At 43.7% G+C, this 22,677-nt stretch overlaps 1 protein-coding gene across 4 annotated transcripts in view; it reads right to left on the bottom strand.

The window, feature by feature from the left end:
- Positions 1-21,984, bottom strand: part of LOC109908805 (SWI/SNF-related matrix-associated actin-dependent regulator of chromatin subfamily D member 3) — a 63,307-nt gene extending 41,323 nt beyond the window's left edge. The window contains exon 1 of one of the 4 annotated variants that reach the window (XM_031796203.1): positions 21,558-21,984. In XM_031796203.1, the coding sequence (XP_031652063.1) occupies positions 21,558-21,569 (12 nt within the window). In that variant the 5' untranslated portion in view covers positions 21,570-21,984. The remainder of the gene's footprint in view (positions 1-21,557) is intronic. The other 3 variants (XM_020507510.2, XM_031796201.1, XM_031796204.1) reach the window with 3 other exon arrangements.
- Positions 21,985-22,677: the final 693 nt, after the last annotated feature.

Consider the following 22,677-nt stretch of genomic DNA (forward strand, 5'->3'; position numbering starts at 1 on the left):
CAAAGTGAGAGAGTAGGCTATTCTGGATAGGGCAGGTACATTTGTGTAGTTCCAGTACCTAGAAGTGAGGACGGATATAATACAAACATAACATTCAGTGCGGTCCGTCCAATTTGAGTATAATGAAGTCTGTTTTTGTGAGGTTCTCTATCCTCAGATATAAAGAACTGTGAACGCCTATCTGTAGATGAAGGGGTCCCAATGAAGAGCAGTGGTTCTCAGTCCTGGTCCTGGGGACACAAAGGAGTGCACATTTTTGGTTTTGCCTTAGCACTACACAGCCGATTCAAATGATCAACTCATCAAGCTTCAAGCGGTATTTATGTGTTCATTTGGGATGCTATCCTTGATATGATCCCGCTATTGTCACATGCATCTATCTATCCAATGTTATCATGATTTGTTTTAAGGGATATTATACTTTAGTAATCTACATTGACCTGGTGATGTAAAAGTCTAATAATGACATTATCTTCCATATTCCTACATTGTAACTGGAGATTCCTACAAAATGATTGTCTACAGTTACCGTGTAGTAGGGCACTGCGCGGTTGATTGCCCAGGGCCATCTGGGACTGCCTCCTGGAGGAAGTCCAAGAATTCAGGTGTGTGAAGGCTACCTGTGTCCTTCATAACGTCACGAGGATGGACACGAGGACCAGGTGGGGATCTGCAGCTCGCCGCCATGTGCCAGAGGAGAAGTCTGCTGCTCTGCAGGATGTTTCAAGGATGGGGTCCAACAACGCAGCAAGAGAGAGGCAATCTGTGTGCAGGAGATCTTCACTTCCTACTTCTTCGAAGAGGGTGTTGTTCCCTGGCAACACCATAGACTACACTATGTACAACCAAAGGCTCTTCATAAGCCAGCCACATTGCATTAAGAGTATTAGTCCATTTACAGTGTATTGCAAAATGATTCATCCCCCTTTTGGACACTACAGTGAAAATGGTTAACTTTGTTAAAACAAGGCCCCTGAACTCATGTATTTTCTGCATTATGCAATGATATGGGCAGCGACCATGTAACGCTTTTACAACATACAGAAGTGCACTGGTTTTTATGAATTGAGAGATGAGCTTAAAGTTTTCTTTACTGATCATAATTTTCACTTGTCTGACCACTTGCATGATGACGAGTTTCTCACACAACTGGCCTATCTGGGTGATGTTTTTTCTTACCTGAATGATCTGAATCTAGGATTACAGGGACTCAACTATATTCAATGTGCGGGACAGAATTGAGGCTAAGAAGTTGGAGCTCTTTTCTGTCTGCATTAACAAGAACAACACACAGATCTTTCCATCATTGTATGATTTTTTGTGTGTGCAAATGAACTCAAGCTTACAGACAATGTCAAATGGAATATAGCGAAGCACCTGAGTGAGTTGGGTGCACAATTACGCAGGTACTTTCCTGAAACGGATTATACAAACAGCTGGATTCGTTACCCCTTTCATGCCCTGCCTCCAGTCCACTTACTGTTATCTGAACAAGAGAGAGTCTCATCTAAATTGCGACAAGCAGTTCTGTGAAAATTGAATTTAATCAGAAGCCACTGCCAGATTTCTGGATAAAGCTACGCTCAGAGTTTCTTTCCTTGGCAAATTGCGCTGTTAAGACACTGATGCCCTTTGCAACCACGTACCTACAGTTGAAGTCGGAAGTTTACATACTTAGGCTGGAGTCATTAAAACTAGTTTTTGAACCACTCCACAAATGTCTTGTTAACAAACTATAGTTTTGGCAAGTCGGTTAGGACATCTACTTTGTGCATGACAAGTAATTTTTCCAACAATTGATTACAGATTATTTCACTGTATCACAATTCCAGTGGGTCAGACGTTTACATACACCAAGTTGAATGTGCCTTTAAACAGCTTGGAAAATTCCAGAAAATAATGCCATGGCTTGAGAAGCTTCTGATAAATGATGTCAATTAACCTGAGTCAATTGGAGGTGTACCTGTGGTTGTATTTCAAGGCCTACCATCAAACTCAGTGCATCTTTGCTTGACCTCATGGGAAAATCAAAAGAAATCAGCCAAGACCTCAGAAAAGAAATTGTAGACCTCTACAAGTCTCATTCAATTTCCAAATGCCTGAAGGTACCACGTTCATCTGTACAAACAATAGTACGCAAGTATAAACACCATGGGACCACGCAGCCTTCATACCACTCAGGAAGGAGACGCATTCTGTTTCCTAGAGATGAACGTACTTTGGTGCGAAAAGTGCAAATCAATCCCAGAACAGGAGCAAAGGACCTTGTGAAGATGCGGGTACAAAAGTATCTATATCCACAGTAAAACAAGTCACATATCGACATAACCTGAAAGGCCGTTCAGCAAGGAAGAAGCCACTGCTCCAAAACCGCCATAAAAAAAAAGCCAGACTACGGTTTGCAACTTCACATGGGGACAATGATCGTACTTTTTGGAGAAATGTCCTCTGGTCTGATGAAACACAAATGGAACTGTTTGGCCATAATAACCATCGTTATGTTTGGAGGAAAAAGGGCTTGCAAGTCGAAGAACACTATCCCAAGCGTGGGATATATAACATGTTTATTGTATCAAATGGTTGCCTACAATGGCATATACATTAATAGGCTACTTGATGGCCAACAGAGGCAAATGTATAATTTCTCCACATGTAATGTCAGTTTCATTGCGGACTTTTCCCCATTGAAAGAACCATGCAAGGGAGTTCCATAACTTCCATTTCACATTTCCACTCGGGCAGCCCCCGAGACCCAATACCTGAGCATACATAAAAAAAAAAAAACTTCGCTTGATACCGTTTTCTTTAAGCAAAGTCAACATTAGAATGCAGTTTAAACCTTCTCCGAGCAAATTTATGTAATGCCCCAAAGTAGTTTCCAGGTGGAAACAGACGTCTCCGTAATGACTGACTCTCTAAATAGCCAACCTACAACTGGTATAAAGTTGTCACGACGTGCTGCTCCCTCTAGTTTACGTGCCTCAGCCAATAGTTATAGTGTTCGTGCTCTCTCAACACACACACACACACACACATACACACATACATACACACATACACACACACATACACAACCTCCCGCCAACCGGAACTTCCCACCAATCACTCAGCAACAGCCTGCTTTCACTGCCTGACAATCAGCAGCAGGTCGCAGTGAAATATATATATATATTTTTTAATGAGAAATGCCATGGCGGCCGCGGTGCAATTTAGAAATAGACACAAAAAAAAACGCGAATATGGCAACAGCTCGGAACAGGATATAGCCGAGTACACATGCGCACTAGTCCAACTTTGGTCGTTTCTATGCCCTTTATCAGGAGCTGGCGGGAGAAAAACAAGTTTGCTTAAAACAATTCAGAGACTGCAACGAATACATACGAATGACACATATGGAGAGCGAATCAATATTATAATCCTGAAATCAGCTCCAACTGTCAATATTAAAACAAAGCTTAAAAACGATGTTTGAGAACTTGAATCCAGAATGTGAATGGTGAAGTCGCTTCCGGACACGGCTTCCTCACCACTCTATTCTTGTGTAAACACTAGCGAGAGAGACTGAGCACACATAAGACCACGTTGAGCATACGGCAGCACAGTATAATCAATTAGTCATACTGCGAGGGGTCATCAATGACGACATTGTCAAAATCCCAGTCTAAACATAGAACATATCCAACAGGCTATATCTGGTTGATAAATATTCCAAATTGAACAGGCTAGAATGAAAATTGTTCCAAATCTATCGTAATCTATTCACAACTATAAAAGTCCTGGCTTCCAGTATGCAGCCATAAACTAAATGTGATTTCCGTGACGCCAATGCCAACTCGCTGAATAACGGCTGATATTACTTGACAGCGCTGCTCAAAGTGCCGTTGTAGCACTAACAATAAACTGATCAAAGAAACGGGGAAATCCATACACAGTCTGGCCAAAGACAGTCTCTCAATACACCCGCTTTGTCTACATTCTCCAAGCATTCACTAGAGAAAAGGCGACAATGAGAAGAGAGAAAGAAAGAAAGGCGAATGAGAGAAAGGTGTCAGAGATGGAGAAATAGTGGGAACATAAAATATGTCTTCCAAAAATACTTGTTTTACAGTATGGTGCTCCCTTCACATACACAGAATGTTAGAGTACACACAAACTCCTTCATTCTATCGTCACATTTGGGGTGCCAGAGTGGGAACTGACCGAGGGGACAGGAAGAAGTGTATGGAATAAAGTCTGTAGCAGCAGATTTGTAATAGACTGGTACAAGCTGGAATTCAAGTTGCACAGAAAATACTTGCATAGTAAGAGAATATTATATTAGCATAAAGTAGTCATAGGTAGTAGGATAGTAATGGAGTTTGATATTATATATTCTGTTAGGAAAAAAGCTTGATGACATGCAGGAAAAGTATCATTCTATGCAGAGTAAGCATATGCCTAATACTATTAACAGGTGAATGATTGCATGCATTGATACCCAGTATAAAAGTCTAGCAAATCATCATTCCAGGGGTGGTTTCAGGACCTGACCTATTACAGATTTGGGACTAGTTTAGAATAAGACCTTGGTTGCCACAGGAATGATTTGGAACAAAGCATCTTTATCCAGAGAGCATTTACGGTTGAGCTCCTTGGCAGTTGCCCCCTTGCACTGAAAGGGAACATTGTGAGAGTGGATGGAGACTCTGTCCGCAGCCTCACAATGAGCCGAGTTTCCTTGCAGCCTTAGGCGGGCAGCAACACTCAACACACTGCAGGAAGGCTTCTGGACAATACCCGAGGGCATTTCCTGTTTGCTGTCACCATAGCAACCACTTGTCCTACCTTCCCGTTACAGGTAGGGACTTAAACTGGAGCCAATGAGAAACTGGGGCAATGTGAAAATATTGCAGTCGTTTTATTTTAACTGTTACAGTAGCTGCTGGTTTAGTGCCAATGTAGACTACTTCAAGCCAAAACTTGAGATGGGTGTTGAGCGAAACCACATATCTGGCTCTGCATAGGCCACAGTAAAGCCCATAGTGGAGAGATACAGTAGCTATAGAAGGAGACATGGCTAAAGTTCAGAAGTCAGGTGCATCCCATTCTTATATTGTGCCCTACTTTTTACCAGATCCCATGTGACGCAACCGTCCAGTCCCACCCATCCCCTCCAGGACCTCAGAGCAGCACTGTGTTGCTGGATTAGCCCAGTACAGTACACTGATCCACAGTGAAATGCAGAATCATAGACAGTCAGCCATCATGAATGTACCAGACCCAGCCAGGTGTCTCATCTAAGAAAAATAGTGTTGGGAATACTCTGAATATGCACTGGCAACCCTTCTCCTCTCGCTACTGAAAGTCTCCCCTCCCCCTCTGTACTGTAGCCTAGTCTGCATAAAGCTATCCAGCCCATTAGCCCTGATCCTTCAGCACCATTCTGCCCAGGCCGGATGGAAGAGGGAGCAGACAGAACAAGGACACGGTTGAGTCCCAATGGAACCCTATTCCCATTGGGCTCTGGTCAAAAGTAGTGCACTTTGTAGGGAATAGGGTGCTTATTTGGGATGCATACCAGGTTCAGAAGGAGGCCTTTCATCAGACTGTTCCCAGTCCAGGATACACTCCCAAAAAATGCTGTGTTTAGATGACCCAACTGCTGGGTTGCAGGCATTGAGTCAGTTAGTTGGGTTGTTTTCTTTAAAAATACAAGGTTGGGTTGTTGATGCATGACACAGTGGGTCAGATCAGAACACTGGAGGAGTGGCTTAGTCGGGGCATGGCTTTCAGGATGTTTTTTGGGCTCCCGTGAGAGTAAATGTCATTACAGCACATGTGTTCTGTTGTATTGGAATCAAATGTTAAGGTTGAACATTTTTGTAGTTTAATGAGGCTTACACAAGTGTATGAGTTAAGAGCCTATGCTTATCCCAATGTTGGGATAGTTATCACTTTGTAAAAAAATGGTATAACATTACTATTTACATATAGTGGTAGTATATGTAATGTGACAGAATATTAAAGGAAAGTAGAAATTTGTAGTATACAAACTTAACATGACCAACAGGAATTAAATTTACTTTCACAGGTGGCCAAAAAGAACCACGTGAAAGCCACACCCCTAATAAGCCACGCCTTCTGAAACGAACCTATGGATTCAATTAAAAAAGACCCAGCCTGAAAGTGAATAAAAACCCAACTGATGGTTAAATTAAGCCGTTTGGAAAATCCCAACATGTTGGGTTATTCACGGAACCCAAATGGCTGGGTCAAAATAACCCACCGTGTGTTCTGTCCAACATTTACCCAGCACTGGGTTACCAAATAACCCAAATCTAGAAAAACTGAAGAGACAACATCAGTGGAAGGTATACAAAATAAACTGATTGATTCTATGATTAAAGTATGGGTTAATTCACCATGCCAAAATGGGACATTGGGGAGGGAATGGGGTGAAATGAACATGAAACAAACGGGTCAGACAGGACTGACGTTGGTTCCCCAATCCAGATCTGATGCTGCATGTGTTTGAGACCCAAAGATGCTCATTAAAATGTTGCAAAACCTATTGTTGCTCGACATGCACTGTCTGAGTCTGACAGTATGGAATATTACATCAAAAAGGTACACTCTCAAAAAAAGGTTATTGATGGGTTCTTTGTCAGGGGTGAGCATGATATGTGTAACCATTTTATTTTGCATATCAGAAGGGTTCTTTACTGCTGTGATGGTTGTGAAGAACCATCCTGTTCTTTCCCTCTGTCACGTAGAGTAGGCCAGATGGCTAAACTGGATATCCTAACCTCTATAAAAATAAAAAGATGGCGGAACCGCAAAAGTTCTTCTGTGCAAAGTTGTTTATTTTCAAGTGATTCCGGAACAGAAAACAACAGTACTGCCATCAACGTCTACCTTATGGGACAGCTTAACAACAATGCTGCCCCATCCACAGCTCAATCCAAAAAATCCCCCTTAGAGACTGGAGAGAGGCTCCTTTTGTAGGGCTAGCCCCTCCCCTCAGAACAATTAACCCTAATTAATTAATCAATTAACAATACAAACCTACATTTTCCATGAACTAAACATACTAAAGGATATACATTGCAACACGGTTTTAAACAATATCACAACATAACATTTACAACATTACATCACTACTGACAATATCTTTCAATATGCCCATATGCATTAATGAGCCATTTGGGACAGGCACTATAAAGCCAACCCAATTCCCTTAGCTCGGGTCCTTTTCCAGCATACCCAGAAGCTACAGAGATGGAGAGAGAGGAACAGAACAAACAAACAATGCGCTCATCCACAACATTGATAAGTATGAAATGCATGCACCAAGACAGAAGTTAAATTGTGTGTCGACCCACATTGTTAACTTATGGTATAATGGCGCAGGGAGAAGTGATGAATATGTGTGTGCGTTAAAGAACCAAATGCTGCCCGCGGCCAGTGACGGACTTCTACGTCACATTACCTTCCTCCTCTCCTGAAGCGACCATGTTCGGGAGCCTTGATAGGTAGTCCGCAGTAACGTTCTCTTTTCCTGCCTTGTGACGGACACAGAACCTGAAGGGCTGGAGCTCCAGATACCACCTGGTCACCCGAGAATTCCGGTCCTTCATGGTCTGGATCCAGGTCAGTGCTCTGTGGTCCGTGTGCAGGTCAAATTCCCTCCCAAGAAGGTAGTAACGGAGGCTATCTAAGGCCCACTTTATAGCCAGGCACTCCTTTTCGATTGTAGAATACCTGGTTTCCCTGGGCAACAGCTTCCGACTCAGGTACAGCACAGGAAGCTCTTCTCTTGGCTCCCCTTGGGCCAGTACAGCTCCAATTCCTACAGCCGAAGCGTCCACCTGCACGAGAAATCTCTTCTTAAAATCAGGGGTCTGGAGAACAGGGAATGAGCACAGTCGTTTTTTCAGTGTCATGAAGGCTTCCTCACACTCCTCAGTCCACTTCACAGGGTTGCTGGCCCCCTTCGAAGTGAGGTTGGTCAGAGGGACAGCGATGGTCGAAAACTGTGGAATGAATCTCCGGTACCACCCTGCCAGACCTAGGAAGGACTTCACCTGTGTCTTGGTTCTGGGTTGAGGGCTATTCCTGATGGACTCCACTTTCTCCACCTGAGGCCGAACTTCACCCTTACCCAGCTGGTAACCCAGGTACTTTGTCTCCTGTTTCGCCCACTCACACTTCAGGAGGTTAAGCGTGAGGCCTGCTTCATGGATCTTCCCCAGGACGCTGCTAAGATGCTGTATGTGCTCCTCCCAGGAGTGGCTGTAGATCACCACGTCGTCCAAGTAAGCAGCACAGTAATTGTCACAGTCCTGGAGGACCTTGTCCATCAGCCTCTGGAAAGTCGCAGGGGCCCCATGAAGGCCAAACGGCATGACCTTGAACTGGAACAGGCCCATTGGCGTCCGGAATGCAGTGTAGGCCTTGGATTGTTCATCCAGGGGCACCTGCCAGTACCCTTTGCAGAGATCCAATGTGGTGATGTAATGAGCTCTACCTATTCTCTCCAGTAAGTCGTCAATGCGGGGCATGGGATAGGCATCAAACTGGGAGATGGCATTCACCTTACGGAAGTCCATGCAGACGCGCAAAGAGCCATCCTTCTTTGGGACAATGACAATAGGGCTGCTCCATTCACTTGAAGATGGCTCGACAACATCCATCTCTATCATGGTGTGGACCTCTTCCTTGAGGGCAACCACCAGCCTCTCAGGCACACGGTAAGGATGCTGGCGGACAGGGTTCTGGCCAGGTTTCAAACGAATGACGTGTTCCAGGACTTTGGTTCTTCCTGGTCTCTGCCGGATACTTGCCAAACAGCTGCTTCAGCTCATCTTGCTTGTCTTCTTCCAGGTGAGCCAGTATGACTTCTGCTCGTTCTTTCCATGCCTCTGTGACCCCATCCGACTCATCCTCTTCTACTCTGCGGACCAGAAAGGACTTTCCTTTGGAGAGTTCCTCTTTCTCCTCCCAGGCCTTGAGAAGGTTCACATGGTAGGTTTGCTTCTTCTTACCCTTGTCCGGGTGCAGCACCTCGTAGGTCACTGGGCCCATCTTCCTCCCGATTAGGTACGGTCCTTGCCATTGCGCAAGGAGCTTGCTGGTAGATGAGGGAAGGAGGAGCAGGACTTTCTGTCCTGGCTCAAACTCTCTGTGGCGAGCGTGCTGGTCATAGCCTCTCTTCTGGGCCTTCTGGGCTTGCTGAAGGTTTGCTCTAGCTTCCTCTCGGTACCGTTCCAACCTGTCTCGCATCTGGAGGACATACTGGACAATCCCCTGTCCTGAGGTAGCTACTGGGGAACCTTCCCAGCACTTCTTCAGCAGGTCCAGTGGTCCTTGCACTGGCCATCCATAGAGGAGTTCGAATGGCGAGAAACCTGTCGATGCCTGAGGCACCTCCCTGTAAGCAAAAAGCAGAAAGGGTAACCACTTATCCCAGTCTTTACCAGTGTCAGCCACAAACTTCCTCAGCATGTTCTTGAGCGTTTGATTGAATCTCTCTACGAGCCCATCCGTTTGGGGATGGTAGGGAGTAGTCCTCAAGCCTTTAATGCCCAGCTGTCGGTGGAGTTGAACCATCAGTCGCGAGGTGAAGTTTGTCCCTTGGTCCGTCAGGATTTCATCTGGGATTCCTACACGAGAGAAGAGCTGAACAAGAGCACTGATTATCTTTGGAGTGGTTATGGAACGGAGTGGGAAGGCTTCTGGGAACCGGGTGGCATAGTCACAGATCACCAATATATACTTGTAACCTGCACTACTCTTCTCCAAGGGTCCAACAATGTCCATTGCAATTCTCTTGAATGGGGTAGAGATAACTGGCAGTGAACATAGAGGAGCCCGTTCAGACCTACGGACAGCACTGGTTTTCTGGCACGTGGGGCATGATTTGCAGTATTTTTGTACATCAGTATACATGGAGGGCCAAAAGAAACGGGAGCCTAGCCTAAGATAGGTCTTATGTTGCCCTAGATGGCCTGCCCATGGAACTGTATGTGCAAGGTTGAGAACAAGTGGTCTACAGGTAGATGGCACCACCAACTTCCTGCTATCTGCCTCTGACCCAAGGTAGAGTATGTGGTTGTCTACTGTGTAAATCCCCCCACATAAAGATTGACTGTCCCCAGCTAAGGCCTTGTCAAACAAACATTTCAAGGTTGCATCAGACTTCTGCAGTGTAGCAAAATTTTGTGGAACATCCCATTGCACCTCTAACCCAGACACATCAGCAACAGGTACAGGGGTTCCCACATACTTCTCAAGACGCCGCTGGCGGCGTGACTTTCTGGGCCCTTTGGTTCCCCCCTCGCACAGACTATCACACAAGTCAGGCAGAGGTTGTAAACCAGCTTTGGCCTGGGCACGAGTGACAACTGAACATGCCATCTGAACATCAGACTGGCAAACTGACTGCTCATATAGCTGACCCCCCACACTTCCCAACAGATCAGAGAGTACAGGCACATCCCTCCCCAAAATCATCTCAAAAGGTAGCTTCTCCATTACCCCAACTTTGAGGAGGTATTTCTGACCCTGAATCTCAACTGTGAGCTCAGCTGTGGGCTGCTGTGACTGGTCACCATGGACACATTGGATCAGTGTCTGATGACCATAATCAATGTCATTAACAGGTACATTACCTTTTCTGATCAATGACAGGGAACTGCCGGTGTCAATCATTGCAGTAAGACTTTTACCATTCACTTTTACAGGTACCAAGCATGACCCTTCCCGAGTCTGTCTATTCTGAACACCATCCCCCTCTCTGGGTACATAACAGTAACCTGAGAGCTTGGATTTACGTAGCGGACACATTGAAGCTTTGTGCCCCTGCTGCCGGCAGTAAAAACAGGTCAGACCCCTCCCATCAGAGCGAACTGCATGATCCCTTACCTCCCTCCCAGACACATAACCCCCAGAGTTACCTCCACCATCTCTGGCGTTTCTGATGTCCCTTGTGTCTCTGAGACTCCTTGGAGCGGGTTCTGCAGGTTGTGGTGGTCCCCCTTTACGTGCATTAAGATACTGCAGTGCAAGCTTGGCCGCCATAATCCCGTCCTTGGGCTCGTGCTCTCACACCCAGGTTCGAATGTCGTGTGGTAGAACTTGTAGAAGTTGCTCGAGGATGATGACCTCCCCGATTTCGTCCTGTGTCTTCTCCCCCGGTCGAACCCATCGTCGGTAGAGACCCTTGAGGCGGTGGTACGTCTCTGTCGGCGACTCACCCGATGGCGTTGATGCAGCTCTGAAGCGTTGACGGTAGGTTTCCGGTGAGATGTCAAACTTCACCAGCAGCGCTTCCTTCAAGCCCTTGTAGACATTGGCCAGCCCCTCATCCATTGCTGTGTAAGCCTCTAAGGCCTTGCCCGTGAGCAATGGGACAAGCCTGCAGGCCCACTCTACCTCAGGCCACTGCCACGTCTTAGCCATGCGCTCAAACCTCAGCAGGTAGTTTTCAATGTCCTCCCCCTGCTGGTATGAGGGCATCTTTGGCTCCTTCCTCAGGAATGCTGGAAGATGGACGTTAACACTGCTGGACTGGTCTCCTGGTGCTGGCCTCATTACTGCTTGGGGTGCCTGCTGTGGAGTTGAAGTCCCTGCTGCATCGAGCCTTTGTCGTCCTGGTGTTGGAAGACCCAATCTTGGGCTCTCACTGACGAGTTCCGCCTGGTGGGGAGCTGTGAGGATAGATTGGTGTAGGCCACGTAACTCCTGCTTGAGGTCTTCGTCCCTCCTCTCAAGGCAGGTGAAAAGTTGCTGAAAAAGGGTTACCATGGTTGGGTGTGGTTCTGGTCCCCCAACTGCTCCTTCAGTCAGCAGCTCACCCAGTTCTGGTTGTCTTTGGCCCCGCGGTCGGGCTCCTAGTTTCTCATACTTGACCTCTTCTTCACCAGACGATTCCATGGTATTCCACCCCGGTTCAACTTCAGGTACCTTTTCTGACAGTTGATGCTGTTGCTGAGAACGCAATCCTGTACGCATTCCTTTACCTCTCTTGTTGGAATTCACTGATTTGCGGTACGCCATCCCACCACTGCCACCATATGTCACGTAGAGTAGGCCAGATGGCTAAACTGGATATCCTAACCTCTATAAAAATAAAAAGATGGCGGAACCGCAAAAGTTCTTCTGTGCAAAGTTGTTTATTTACAAGTGATTCCGGAACAGAAAACAACAGTACTGCCATCAACGTCTACCTTATGGGACAGCTTAACAACAATGCTGCCCCATCCACAGCTCAATCCAAAAAATCCCCCTTAGAGACTGGAGAGAGGCTCCTTTTGTAGGGCTAGCCCCTCCCCTCAGAACAATTAACCCTAATTAATTAATCAATTAACAATACAAACCTACATTTTCCATGAACTAAACATACTAAAGGATATACATTGCAACACGGTTTTAAACAATATCACAACATAACATTTACAACATTACATCACTACTGACAATATCTTTCAATATGCCCATATGCATTAATGAGCCATTTGGGACAGGCACTATAAAGCCAACCCAATTCCCTTAGCTCGGGTCCTTTTCCAGCATACCCAGAAGCTACAGAGATGGAGAGAGAGGAACAGAACAAACAAACAATGCGCTCATCCACAACATTGATAAGTATGAAATGCATGCACCAAGACAGAAGTTAAATTGTGTGTCGACCCACATTGTTAACTTATGGTATAATGGCGCAGGGAGAAGTGATGAATATGTGTGTGCGTTAAAGAACCAAATGCTGCCCGCGGCCAGTGACGGACTTCTACGTCACACCCTCTACCCCCTGTTTTCCTTTATGCCATGAAATGCGACACTTAAAACGTTCCTGTAATTTGATGGTACTCTACAGCCCTTATGGTACTCATGTGATCTTATGTGAAGTTAATGTAATAACATGTGACAACAAGAAACTACACGTGAAAACGTGGTCACGTGAAGTGTTCCAAAAACACATGATTTCACATTTGAAATCATAAGATTTTTCTGTAAGGTAGGGTACTGGTTGCAGTGAAAGTATGGTAAAACACAAGCTACTGAATTTTGTGTATTTGTTCCAACCGTCAGTGGAAGTGTTGTACCAATTTGAGTGGTTGATGGATATATTCTCAAAGGTTGAGCACCTCTTAATGTCAGTTCTGCAATCTTCGTAAGAACATGTGACAATAAAGACATTCAGTTAAGAGGTTACTGTGCATTTCAGTAAATTAATGGCAGTTAGTTGCCTGGTAGTTATTGTAAAATTCCCAGTAACTTAATAGCCAGTTACTGCACGTAACACTGTACTTTCACTGATCTTTTATGATTATTACTATATATTTTTTATTTAATGATCCAGAAAACAATGCATTGGCACGGCAATTCAAGCAAAGCCAATATGCAGTGATAATGTATTGGGCCTATAGCCAAATGCACAAACATCATTGCTATAGTACTGTTTTAATAGGTTAATGTTGCATAGGTTTGTTTTTTAAGTCATGTTGAAACAATTCTGAGCGGTAGATCTCGGGTTGCATTTTGACTCAGAAAAGGCTGGTGACCACTGCCCTAGGACAGGGACAAAATGAAGAAACCTTTTCTGGTACTAATTAGCTATTTTTATGAGAGTGAACTGTACAGAAACTGCATTCTGTCGGTGCTGGTTGGCCTTAGATAAGATGTGACAAATACCACACCCACCATCAACAGAACTCAAACCAAATTACAAATCACCCTTACCGCCGGCATCAATCCATGCAGCTGCCACTGGCCATATCTGGATGGTTTTAATTTGCAACTCGGCTGCACTGCACACTGTCTGGCTGCACACTCTTTCTGGATGCATGGCTCTGGGGGACATGGTGGTGGCGCAGCACTGAGCGTTTGCATTTAACTAGGTCAGCCTTGGTGAACCCAGACAGGCCGTTTGTCAGAAAACCCGGCAACTTTAGCATCCCAGCAACTTTTTGCTTACTTTAAAAAATGTTTTATCTGAAAGGTATTTCCGGCAACAAAGCCTGTACCTTTTTTACCCCCAGCCAACCCAGTCATCATTGCAGTAATGTGTTTAAAAGTCCAGCCAACCCCTCGGTAGAAACTTACCCTTTCATCTCACCGGCTTTGGCACCCATTAAATCATGAACATTAATGAACATTCTATTGTTGTTGTCCAACAAACTTGTCCATGTCATTATGAAAAAGTATAGCCTATACACAAAACCGGCAGTCTGCATAGCCGTAATACTGAAGAGGCATTGGCACGCTTTACACTCTGACAGGTATTGTGCTTACTGAAACTCCAATCGTTATATGTTAACTAAGTTGAGGGGTATGTTGCTCATCCCCTTCTTTAGTAAAAGTTGGCTCTATTAGCACTGATTACAAAATGTTGCATGTTACGTAGCTTAACAAGTGAATTGTTTTGCTCTTCTCTCGCTTAGTAGCCTACTCCCTACCAAAAGCCTGTGACTTGTCTGATAATCAGTTAATGTGATTTTGTTTCACTGAATCGCTTCTGTAAAGGTTAATTGGTCTCTGGCTGGGCAAATAAGTACGTGGAGATGGTGTAGCTCATTTATTTGTTTGCTCATCTATCACTGATCAGAAACATGCAATAAATCAAGTCTAGGCCTATTATTGTTGCTCTATCGTGTATGGCCAACTCCAAAAGCCAGCGGAGGTTGTGAAATATGAACGAGACTGCTTTCGAAAATACCGATTGCTACTATTTTCTATCGTATCGTCAACAAGGCAGTTAACCCACTGTTCCTAGGCCGTCATTGTAAATAAGAATTTGTTCTTAACTGACTTGCCTCGTTAAATAAAGGTTAATTACATTTTTAAAAAAAATATTGGTACACACACACTTCACCACAGTGTTCTCCACTCTATATAATATGTTTATAGATGTGTTGTTTATTTGATGTATTGCTAAAATAAAGGTTCAATAAAACAAAGTAATAAACTTGAGTTCTTACTGATAGAAAAAAACTTCAATAGTGGTAAAGACTGACTTCAAAGAGACCACATTCAAGTCCTCCATCCCCCACATAGTCTGATTGCTGCTCTCTCTGGCTCCACAACAACCCCCCGCCCGGCCATCTAGAGGGGTGAATACCCAGCCAGCCTACAAGTAGAGGATGGTAAGTGCTTTACAACAGAAAGAGACTTGGGACTTAGGGACCAGCAGCACAATCTTGTGTTCGAAATACTGTAATTGTAAATAGTGTGTACACTTTTTATATATATATATATATATATTTTTTTTTAACTTTGTGTGTGGTTTGTGGTGTGTTCACTTATGACATTAGATCAGTGTTGGCTGCTAACTTGGCCCTTATCTTAAATATTTCACTTCTGTGGAGACATTGAATCAGCATTCTTGTCGCGTTTCCTGTTAGTACATTTTATGTAGGGAGGCTAACAATCCATAATGTATGACATTCCTGGGGGTGTGTAAACTTTATTTTTTTTATTAGCATAGCATTTTTGTATGTTTTCTATATGTTATGTTCTTGAACATTTATCAATTTGGCCACTTGGGTACATTTGGGCAAATCATGAAGGACACCTGGGTGACTTCATACATGTAGCTTGCTCATTCTTGACTTATCAGTCTGAAACTTTGCACATACACTGTTGCCCTCTTGTGGACACCATCTAAATTACCTCCAGCTTCCTAGCTGAATGTGTGGTGAATTTTATCTTGCATTTCAATAAAAAAATTTGGATAAAAATAAAAATAAATACAAAATACAAAATTAAATACAAAATTAAAACGGTTGTTTTTTTCTTTGTATTTTCTTTTACCAGATCGAATGTGTTATATTCTCCTACATTCATTTCACATTTCCACAAACGTCTAGGTTTTTCCTTTCAAATGGTATCAAGAATATCAAGAATATTGCTTCAATGCCTGAGCCACGGGCAGTTAGATTTGGGTAGGTAATTTTAGCTGCATTTTTTTTTTTAAGGGGCGGATCCTTAAGAGTTAAGTCATTTTTGGGGTTATCTTTTTTTTTTTTACAACTTTTACTTCACTACATTCCTAAAGAAAATTCTGTACTTTTTTACTCCATACATTTTCCCTGACACCCTGCTTAGCAGGACAAAGAAAATGGCCCAATTCGCACACTTATCAAGACTGGTCATCTCTACTGCCTCTGATCTGGCGGTCTCACACAACACAAATGCTTTGTTTTTAAATGATGTCTGAGTGTTGGAGGGTGACCCTGGCTATCCGTAAATTTCAAAAACAAGAAAATGGTGCCGTGTATATTACTGTGTGACTAACTTTTACTTGTGATATTTTCTATTAAGGTATCTTTACTTTACTCAAGTATGAGAATTTAGTACTTTTCCCACCACTACTTGTGAGTGCAAAGAGACAAGGTAAACTCGGTCCATGTAGCTATTTTGTTAGCTATTTATCAGTTGTATTGCTTGGGGATAGAAGCCGTTCAAGAGGCTGTTGGTGTCAGACTTGATAAACCGGTACCTATTGCCGTGTGGCAACAGAGAAAATAGTCTATGGCCCGTTTCCTGTAGTCCACGATCAGCTCCTTGGTCTTGCTGACATTGAGGTTGTTCTTCCGACACTACACTGCCAGGTCATTGACCTCCTCCCTACAGGCTGACTCATCGTCGCCGGCGATCAGACCTACCACAGTCGTGTTATCAGCAAACTTGATAATGGTGTTGGAGTCGTGCGTGGCCATGCAGTCGTGGGTGAACAGGGAGTACAGGAGAGGACTAAGCACACACCCTGTGGGGCCCCTGTGTTAAGGGTCAGCGTGGTGGAGGTGATGTTGCCTAACCCCAACATCTGGTTTCGGCCTGTCAGGAAGTCCAGAACCCAGTTGCTGAGGTGTTCAGACCCAGAGAATGGAGAATGGTGTTGAACGCTGAGCTGTGGTCAATGAACAGCATTCTGTTTGAGACGCTGCCATAACCAGCCTCTCAAAGCACTTCATGATTACAGAAGTGAGTGCTACTTAATCATAGTGTCAGCAAGCCTTATAGTTCTTAAGAACAGGGATGATTGTGGTCATCTTAAAACATGTTGGGATTACAGACTGGGACAAGGAGATGTTGAAAATTAATAATGGGGTGCAGAGGAGCAAAATACATAAATACATTAAATACAGTTGGGAAAGAGGTAGTTGTTGGGGCTAAATTATAGGTGGGCTATGTACAGGTGCAGTAATCTGTGAGCTGCTCTGACATGTCCCTCCGTCAACCCCTTGTCACTTCTAGGAAGATTTTAACCCACTTAATCCTGTGCGGTAAGACTTTTGTTCAAAGAAACATTGGAAAATCTAATAGTCAAATCAGAGTAAATGCAGTTGAGCTGGTTTACACTCTTTTTGGCCATTTGCTGGTGTTTTGTGGTGGAAAACATATAGACAGGAAAGAAATGCTTTAACAATTGCATTTCTTGCAATCAATTGCCACTCCCTGTTGCAAACAACATGCTTCCATTCACAAGGGGATTTATGGCTGATTGACCTGATCAAATCCTGTTACGGTTAACCTTTTTCACTTAATAGGCACTTACTATAGTCATTTTTGTATTTATTAACCTCGAGATTCTGCTCTTTATGGACAGAATGTTAAAATTAGGTTACACTTCTCATAAGGCACCTAATTGGTAGAAAGACCCAACAAGCTAGTCTCCCTACTGTATTGTATTACTTTGACTTGCACACTATTCTAGCATGTTCTTTTTTCTGTACATTCAAACTTTCAGTGAGTTTAGCATTTCTTATCAAGTCCAAGTCTACCAAGCCAATACTGTAGCTCGTTTCCTAGGTAACAAAAGCTTGGCCCTACTTTCATATGTCCAGGGCTTTCCTTGCCAGCCAAATAAGGAAGTGCTCATTGTCCAGTTCTCCCTGCAAGTAATCCTGAACACAAAAGCCATGGACCATTCAATAGGGTGACCTAATATTTGGGGAGAGAGGTCCAAATATGTCCAAGTTTTAACTGAGGGCCTATGGCAAAGCTAGACCCATGCTATCCAAGGTCATTGCAGAATCTGAAATGCCTTGAACCGGATGACAGAAAGTGGGCCAAGATATTACCAATACTGTACTTACAGTCAAGTACAGCATAATGCCATGTTCTGAAGAAGTTCTGCTGTGAAGCCAAACCATTAATCATGAGCTAAAATAAAACTACGGGCCCTCCACCAAAACTTTCATCCTCTAGCTCGCTCTCTTGTTGGAATGATGGGTCATCTGTCTACCGCTATTCTAGATTCAACAGAGCAGAGGGAGGGAGGGAGGGAGGGAGGGAGGGACAGAGCGAGAGGGAGATGTAGAGCGGAGCGATTCTATTAATGTTCAAGCATCCAGTACAGTGACAAAAAGAGCCGCTACTCCATCAGGCCTCTTGAGGTGTGACAGTCCCATGCATACAAATGGGACTTCATCGCTCTCCGCAGACTTTCAACAGGGTGCAGCAGGGTGGATCATCGGACGCCCTCTCTCAGGGCTCGAGGTAGAGGCTGCCCCCAGCTACAGATATAGGATCAGTTTACCCTACTCACAGCCCTTGGCTTAAATGTTAGTTGGATGAAAAAAAAAGATCTGCCCACAAACTGATCTGTACCAAGGACTGCTGCTGACCCTCGAGGGCCATGGCATGCCTATACAGTGGCGTCGCACGCCACAACGTCCACGCCTCTTCTGTACATAGACAACAACACGTAAACCAAACTTAAATCATCTTTCAAAAGTTTGTGCTTTATGCTGCTGCCTTGGTGTGAGGTTTTTGCCCTCCCACTCTTAGGCCACATTAGCCGCTGCAACTAATTTTCCAATGAAAACCTTTCAGCAGCTCCACAGTAAGTTCACACATTGCAAGGTGAAATGCTGACTCTGCACTAGGGACAGTACAGAAGCCACACATTCCAACCGGGTTAAAGCATGGAAATCCAATGTTGTTTTTTGTCTTGATGGAATCTAAGCACAAGGGAAGAATGGAATGCCGAGCATACATCTCACCACCAAAATGCATTGGATTGAAAACTTCATCACGACCACAACAGTTGTTTCTAATAACACATAATATGTTAGGATAGAGAATTATAAAGCTTTAAAAAAAATAGCCCTCTAACTTACATGCTTTGCAGCCAAATAGGACACATGATCAATACAAATGCCACCATTACATTCAGAGCCACAGATCTAGTTGACAGTGTTTTGCTAAAAGACCAAGTGAAAGCGGCATATACAGTACAGGCAAAAGTTTGGATACACCTACCCATTCAAAGATTTGTCTTTATTTTGACTATTTTCTACATTGTAGAGTAATAGTGAAGACCTCACAACTAGGAAATAACACATATGGAATCATGTAGGAACCAAAAAAAAAAGTGTTCCACAAATCAAAATATATTTTATATTTGAGTTTCTTCAAAGTAGCCAGCCGTTGCATTAATGACGGCTTTGCACACTCCAAACTTGTACTACATCTCACACAGATACTCCTAGCACTAGTCTTGCAGTGAGTATTAACATTACAACTAATCAAGACCCCAAAATACAGTAGATATAGAGAGGAGCTTGATTCTGTGCTCATGCCCTTTTCATGAGATCCTGCTATGCATCGATGCAGAAGGCTTCGGAGGCCAGAATGCTATAGTGCATTCCACACGTCCCAGTCTCTGCAAACACCACTGAGCCACAGGCAAAGTAAAGGCCCACATCAGAGGCAGCTGGTAGCACCTTAATTGGGGAGGGCAGGCTCATAGTAATGGCGGGAATGGAATGAATGGTATCAAATACATCAAACATGTGGTTTCCATGTGTTTGATACCATTCCATTCACTCCAGTCTACTGTGGCCTACCAAACTACCACCCCCTTACATCACTAAACCAACACAAACCAACACAATCCTAACAGGATAAAGATACCCACTTGAAAATATGTTCTATATCATCTCCCCCCAAGAAAATTGGTCTACCATTACAGCTGAGAAATATATCCAACAACCCTAAAGAACTGGATAATAAGCTTGGGATAATTCTCAGAGCAGTGGGTTCAATAAGGCTGCTTACTGACCCATAGTGGTCCCACTTTACATTAAATTCCCAAAAATCACAAAGGCAGTTCAGGTACAGTGAAACTCAATACTTACAACTGTCGCCGTTTGTGGTATACACACTTTCAAGCATTTGCCAATGAGGATAATTAAATATTCTCATCTAAAACAATAATTACATAGTGAGTGGGTGTGAAGCCACAATTGGGGTTTGTTTACAAATCTTATGTTAAAGGCCCAGAGTAGTCTGTTTTTCCTGTGTTTTGTATCATATTGTACAACAGCTGATGAAACTAACACTGGAAAATTGTTATTTAACTAGGCAAGTCTGATCGGTGCTGGTTGAAATGCAATCTACACAGGACCTTCTGTTGTGGTTTGCATGGGCAGGAGTTTCGGCATGCCTGGTGACATCACCATGCAGTAAATTGGCTAATAAATCAATAACAGAGATAGTGCTAAACCTCTCTGCCAATAACAGATAGTTTTCACTTTTCCCTTCCCCTCTCAGACAGTCCTAGCTAAATTCTTGCTTTGAGAAATAGTTGAGTTAAAAAGCATTTTTTGCCAATTTTAATGTAAAACTACTACAGCAAGGCACTTCATTGTTAGCCGGAAGTGATTTGATATTGGTATAAAAACAGCTGCATTCGGCCTTTATTATATAATTATTTGTGTGTTGAATAATTACACAACCTACAAAGTAACTATTAATGTAGCTACCATGTAAATAGGTTTTAGGACACTTGATGTAGTGGGAATTAGTCACACAACACAACAAATAGGCTCAAGTCCATGTCAATTTCATCTAGTCTAATTCATAGCCATAGGGCACAGGCAGAAGAGAGCAGTGAATGAGAGTCATTTCACACGTTTGTTGTTCTACATGCGTCAAACAGAGAAGGGGAGTGTTGTCTCGTCTGTCCGTCTACTCTCGATTCGGATACAGTGTGCATTCACCTTATTTCGAATCAAGTGTCTGCTTCTCACACAAGTCAAGGTTAACAAGCCGGCCGTGTCTGCAGTGGTTGAAAACGGCGAGGGGTGGAGGTTCAAGGGAGGGGTGAGTAGTCTTGAAAAACCTGAACGTAGCCACTGTGTTGCCTATAGTCGGGTTTTCGAGACTAAGGCGGGGTGAGGTGCAATTATTGTATAGCCTGGCCTGCTGTATAATGATGATGCATATATACACCCATATTTTCAACTTGGTTACATGCGGCAGGATTGTCAATCAATAACATATAAACAAAGGCTTTTCGTGGATTAAAGATGGAAATGAAAGGGTAGATTAAACAATTCATCATAAGAAAAGATTTTCAGATACACAATAAACTAGACCCAGTCGAAAACTACTGTGCGCACTAATCCGGTTGGCAATATGCCTTCTGGTGCCGTGGGCTTGGCAGCGCGGAATGGAGTTCTATAATGGTGGAAAATAAATTATTCTCACTATGCAGGGTGAGCATAGTATAACAGAAAACAGATGTCAAGACAATACAACAAAAAGTGTGCTGCGGGCACAACTCTTACCTTTCTCTCCATTGCTGAGATCCAGTCTGTGCACTCCCAAGCAAACTGAAATAATGTTCCTGAAGATCTGTGCGGTGTTCACTCCTCAACTTCCACACGGCTACTCGATCACTCCCCCATTAGGTAGACTGGTACATCCGCACAACTGTAGACACAGTAGGGGAGGGGACGCAGTCTCGGGGATGGAGCGGGGTCTGGTGAAGCTTAGTTCGTTTCAAGAAGCGCAGGCGCGGGTTCTGCTAGAGATAAAATATAATACAAAATTGCGACTAGCAGGGAGTGTCATCAAATTACCGCTTCTACCGTTGACACACACACTGTCTGCCCACTAAAATATTTCACAAGATGTGTAAAACCGTTAGGGAATATTAGTCTCTTAATGCAAATGGTTTAATGAAAAGGGCACAAAGGATGACGAGCTGTCTGTAGCGCGTCATGATGCAGTGGGAAATTATACTTCAACGACTTTACCGAGTTCCAATTCATATAAGGAAATCAGTCAATTTAAATAAATAAATTATGCCCTAATCTATGTATTTTTCATGAATGGGCAGGGCGCAGCCATGGGTGGACCTGGGGAGCCAGGTCCAGCCAATCAGGAGTTTTTCCACACAAACGGGCTTTATTACAGACAGAAATACTCCAGTTTCATCAGCTGTCCTGATGTCTGGTCTCAGACAATCCCGCAGGTGAAATAGCCAGATTGTGGAGGTCCGGTGCTGGCATGATTACTTGGTCTGTGGTTGTTGGACATAGGTCGGTTGGACATACTGCCAAATTCTCTTAAATGACGACGTTGGAGGCAGCTTATGGCAGAGAAATTAAGATTGAATTATCTGGCAACAGCTCTGGTGGACATTCTCTCACAATTTAAGACATCTTTGGCATTGGGTTGTGTGACAAAACGGACCATTTTAGAGAGGCCTTTTATTGTCCCCAGCACAAGGTGCACCCGTGTAATGATCACACTGTTTAATCAGCTTCTTGATATGCCATGCCGGTCAGGTGGATGGGTTATCTTGGAAAAGGAGAAATGCTCACAAATAGAGATGTAAACAAATTTGTGCACAACATTTGAGAGAAATACACTTCGTGCCTACGGAACATTTCTGGGATATTT

Source organism: Oncorhynchus kisutch, linkage group LG18 (assembly GCF_002021735.2).
Source record: "Oncorhynchus kisutch isolate 150728-3 linkage group LG18, Okis_V2, whole genome shotgun sequence".
In the NCBI taxonomy this organism is placed as follows: domain Eukaryota; kingdom Metazoa; phylum Chordata; class Actinopteri; order Salmoniformes; family Salmonidae; genus Oncorhynchus; species Oncorhynchus kisutch.